Raw genomic sequence first — 4,997 nt, forward strand, 5'->3', positions numbered from 1 at the left:
CACACACAGTATATAGTGCGCTCCTGGTCTTTTTTATTTTCAAGACAACAGGTTGTTTGGAAACTGTGCTGAAGCATGCAACCCAAGAGCAAAAACCCACCAAAGGGGAGGGTAAACTTCTCTAAAACGTGTGAGATTTCAATATGTATGTTTCTAAACCCCCATCTGCCACTACAAAGGTACACAAGATCCACTGTTCCCATAACTCCACGTGGATGTGGAGCCCTAAAGGAAGTGCACAACGTCCTTGATGCACTGTGAGAATTTAAACTCGCTACATGGCTTTAGTGAGTCTGAGCTGAGAACTGCTCCGTGTGAGAAGATCATCCTCTCACACTGTGAGCAGTTCTCACAGGAAGTGCCTACACACAGAAGTTTACTGTGATTAATGTGCCTTTTTTTTTTGTTCCTTTTTTTTCCCAAACCACTTCTTCCTCTACGTTGTTTTTGAATTTGATATGACATTTGTGGAATAGAATGTAAAGTTATTTGTATGTGAAATGTGCTGCAGAGGAAGTTTTGAGTAAGTATGCAAATAAAATAAAMTAAAATAAAAATAAAATAAACCAATCGTCAGCAAGTTTTTGATTGTTTAACGTGGACGTACCTGCTCATGCTGGGTGAGAAGAGTCTCTCTGCCTGAAAGCGCATCAGTGAGGACATGAACAGACTGCTGCAGGACTCTGTCCTTCACTCTCACTTCTCTTTGAAGCTCTTGAAGTGCGATCAATCCACTCTAAATTACAAATAACATTTGACTGGCAGCGTGTACTGGACATAAGCTGAAAGAAGGTCCATTTCAAGGGGTTCGTACTGCACACAAGCATTCAGTAAATAATAACGACAACTCAATAAATGTAACCGTACTATAAGAGTGTTTTCTTGCAGTATGTTTTAAAAGTTCACCTGTAACCTGGATTCCAAAGCTTGAAGCATGAGGTGATAGTTCTCTTGTGGAGATGGGGTTGTCTTTAGTGCTTCAGAGTCTTGGCCACACTAAAAAAAAGTCTTTCGAATTAGTCCCGGTGCTTATTAGAAACCGAATTATTCCATGTGACAGTGAAGCAGCATGCTGTGGCTCATGACAAATAAGAAGATTTGGACTTACAGAGTAGGATATCCCACAAAGGTCAGTGAGGAGGAATTTTTCCAGAGGCTGTCTCGCTACTCCTTGATCCTTAAAAAGCAGAAGCATCTGGTTCGTTCCACATCCCAGGAAGTCATCCACGAGAACAGAACTGACGCCTGCCCAAACGGAGGCGATCTGGAAAAAAAAGAGTGTTTGATAAATGTCCTGAAGCAACTCAGTAATCCAGGTAAAAAAATCAAAAAGAAAAAAAATTGTATAGGTCCTCTGGACGGTTCTTCTCTAATGAAACATTTCGTCTCTCCTCCAAGAGACTTCTTCAATCTGAGAGTTTCAGGCAAAATTCAGGCTTTTAAGCACTGCCTCCATGTGACTGATACTCACATCACATGGCTATCGTTGACACCTAATTAACACTTATTGTTAACAGGGGGTGGAGTGATACTGGCAATGGCCGCGCTGTAGGAGGGGGACAACTGAAAACGGAGGCCTCCACCTCTGTTTAGTGATGGACGGTCTTTCTTCACAAAAATGGCTTCTTTTACTCCTCTCTCAAACCAACGTTCCTCTCTATCAAGAATGAGAACATCCTCATCTCTGAAAGAGTGACCGCTGGCCTGTAAATGAGTGAAAACTGCAGAGTTCTGGCCATTAGATGTAGCTCGTCTGTGTTGGGACATTCTTTTAAACAGTGGTTGCTTTGTTTCCCCRATGTATAACTGGTCGCAGTCCTCCTGGCACTTAACAGCATATACAATATTGCTCTGTTTGTGCCGGGGCACCGGATCTTTGGGGTGAACCAGCCTTTGCCGTAATGTGTTTTGGGGTTTGAAAGCCACTGGGACATCATGTTTAGAAAATAACTGTCTCAGTTTCTCCGAAACACCCGCAACATACGGAATAACCACTGGTCTGGGGTCTTCATTTTCACCTGAAGTCACAGTCACATGGAGGCAGGGCTTAAAAGCCTGAATTTTGCCTGAAACTCTCAGACTGAAGAAGTCTCTTGGAGGAGAGACGAAACGTTTCATTAGAGAAGAACCCGTCCAGAAGACCTATACAATTTTTTTTCTTTTTGAGTGTTTGATAAAATAAAGTATTAAACGTGACGTGTAATTTAACCCCATAGCTCACACACACCTGAAAAGTTTCTTTCCACACAGCACAAACATCCCCCCGTTTGAAGGATATCACGAACAGGCAACCGTTCCTCCCTGTGTCGACCACCTGAATGTCTTCAGCTTGGTCACAAGGCAGCTGACAGGCGTCTTTTGCCACCCCGTTCTCAAAATATACAAGCTGTTTGTAAGAAGTTGCTGCAATCACAGCACATTTCAGCACGTCGCCTTCKCTTTCAGCCGAGAGCACCAGCACGCACTGGGTGATGCCAACGTAAGGACAGGGCAGAACCACGGTGCCATCGAATACTTGTCCATCCCCTAGAAAACAGCCAAAAGCTCTGGTGGGTTTGTTTTCTAGTAACTGGTCAGAAAGGTTTTGCAGCCCAAGAACAAAAACTTGCCCCTTGTAGATGGGAAGTTCTCCAATAATACAGTGTGGCATTTCAATGGGTATCTTTCTGACTCCTTCTGCCTGGAGCGATGTATAAAAAACACTGTTTTCATGTGTCCACAGCACTGTAGGGCCCTGCAGAATGTATACATCCTTCATTTGGTAGGAGAGCTTAAAGTCGACTCGGGACTCGAGTTTGTTTGAGCTCAGAGTGAGGAGACTGTAATGAAACCTGTCTCCTCTCTCACTCTTCTTTGTCACCAACACACACGGTGTCCTAGTTCTCTTCTGAACATCCATGACGCATTTGCATTTCACAATGTCCACCTGAGCTGTTGTTTTCTTGCTGATGACAGTCGCTGCCTCTGCCGCCTTCAGGAACGCGTTGCCTTCAGGTTTAAAGGAAAAACTGCGGAAAATTAGCTTGCTCGTTCCGCCGACATTTAAGGCTGAATCTCGTTTGCAGCTAAATGAGATTATCTTCCCGCCGTGTGAGAGGAGATTGGGATTTTGATGCACATCTTCCGAGTGTGACGATCCCTCCATCGTGTTGTGCTTTCCCTGTCAGGTCCGCYCCGTCCGTGGCACTTTGACTTTACATCACTGCCTACTTGTGACCGGCTGTTTTCACCAAACAAATCGTTTATATAAACATTCAAAAACTAATTTAACTCTAACCTCATCACGGGTGATTTTCGCACTCAAAAACTAACGCGCCAACCAAGTAACTCTGAACACTTCCTGTAAGTCGAAGGGGATTGTGGGTAAAACATTTGTAAACAAATAATGAACCACTACCGACACCAAATATTTTAATTACTAAACAGTTTTGGCAACCTTAACATAATTCTGTGATTAGTACTTGTTTTTAATACGTTTGCGAAATAGATAAATACTTCTTTCGCGATCTTAAACCCGTTCCAGACGTTCCGGTGTTGTGCCAAAAAAAGCAACCCTACTATGAAAAGCACTTCCGACTTCAACTGTGAAGCTCACTTTTGAGGACAAAACTATCTAAATAACATAAAACTGTTTTGAATTATTAGTAATTTAGACGGCTAATCCAACTGCAAGGACAAAGGCAAAGCATGCTTAGATAAAGTGTGATTATTTGGCAGCCTAGCCTTCCATAAAAAAAATGCATAATCGATTTGATGTATATTATATGTAAGATAATGTGTATGAAGAATAGCGAAAACCACGAGTTCGGTTGTCACTCTGCATGCACACAAAAATAGATAATTAATAGTAAAAAGTTACGGAGTTCTTCCACTATGCCAGTGGAATATTACCACTGGAGGAGGCGTTGTTTAAATCTGCCAATGGGAAACAGGAAAATTACCACTTCACAGGACTACTGGAACGCAACTGGAAAGGCGCTTCCTTCGCAGGCAGACATGGGTCCTTTAAATGGTGGGGGTGCTTCTTTTCCGACGCAACACCTCATCCGTACTGAAACAAAAACAGAGGAGGAGGGGCGGAGTCACGCCAGAGGAGGAGGGGCGGAGTCACGCCGGAGCCAAAATGGCAACGACAGGATGCCGGTTTCACACTTCGCACTGATTCTTCTGAACAGCTAACTTTAGCTAACTAGCTTGTTCAGCGACAACGCGGAACCACCACAGACTCAGGGAGAGTCGGACATGGCAGAGCAGGAGCCAGCCGAAGCAGTGCAGGTAGGTGTCCGGCGGTAGAACCACAATGATCGGGTCRTTTAAAGATGTATCTAACCTCTGACTCTGTCGGCGGCAGGATCTGGACAAGAAAGTCGAGGAGATCAGGCTGAGATTCAAGAATGAGTTACTTCAAGGTAACAGTGAGTGGATTATCTGTCAGTGACCTTTGTCAGGATGACGTTTTGTGCTTGCTGCCACTTAGTTTSCAGATACTCTGATAATGTTAATCTAATTTTCTGTGGCTTATAACATAGAGGCATTTTACTGACCTGTATTGTTATAACAAACACTATTTCAAGAAGTGTTCAGTGTAAATACAGTCTTATTCATGACTTCTTGTTGCTTGACCTGTTTAAAACTGGACATCATGTGATTCAGTGTTTTGCACTGTGTTTGCAGATWCAACTGAAAAGTATGACCCCAGGGATGTGGAAAGGCTGCAGAATGACAACGCTTTGGTAGAGGGATACCTGGCATGGAGGCTTTATGTKGTCGATGATGCCTTGAAAATGATCGATGAGAGTTTCCTATGGAGAAAGGAATTTGGTGTAAATGGTAAGGTGCCGTGACGTTTTTAAACTTAAGCTTTTTGCAACACCTAGTCCAGGGATCTGCAACCTGTGGCTCTGGGGCCACATGTGGCTCTTTGGTCCCTCTGCAGTGGCTCTTTGAAAATGTGACGTTTTGACTTATTCATGCATGTATGTATGTATGTATGTATG

At 43.4% G+C, this 4,997-nt stretch overlaps 2 protein-coding genes across 3 annotated transcripts in view; one reads left to right on the forward strand and one right to left on the reverse strand.

Moving 5' to 3' along the window:
- fancb (FA complementation group B) overlaps positions 1-2,368 on the reverse strand; it is a gene marked incomplete at its 5' end in the record, with an annotated part of 8,422 nt that extends 6,054 nt beyond the window's left edge. The window contains 4 exon segments of the mRNA XM_014018687.1: positions 608-736; positions 907-996; positions 1,109-1,264; positions 2,228-2,368. Of these exon segments, the coding sequence (XP_013874141.1) occupies positions 608-736; positions 907-996; positions 1,109-1,264; positions 2,228-2,368 (516 nt within the window).
- A 1,649-nt stretch (positions 2,369-4,017) lies between these two features.
- The window catches only part of mospd2 (motile sperm domain containing 2), a gene marked incomplete at its 3' end in the record, with an annotated part of 26,075 nt that continues 25,095 nt past the window's right edge, over positions 4,018-4,997 (forward strand). Inside the window, 3 exon segments of one of the 2 annotated variants that reach the window (XM_014018688.1) lie at positions 4,018-4,275; positions 4,352-4,415; positions 4,675-4,830. In XM_014018688.1, the coding sequence (XP_013874142.1) occupies positions 4,243-4,275; positions 4,352-4,415; positions 4,675-4,830 (253 nt within the window). In that variant the 5' untranslated portion in view covers positions 4,018-4,242. 2 annotated transcript variants of the gene reach the window in all.

This window comes from Austrofundulus limnaeus, unplaced genomic scaffold (assembly GCF_001266775.1).
Source record: "Austrofundulus limnaeus strain Quisiro unplaced genomic scaffold, Austrofundulus_limnaeus-1.0 Scaffold199, whole genome shotgun sequence".
NCBI lineage: Eukaryota > Metazoa > Chordata > Actinopteri > Cyprinodontiformes > Rivulidae > Austrofundulus > Austrofundulus limnaeus.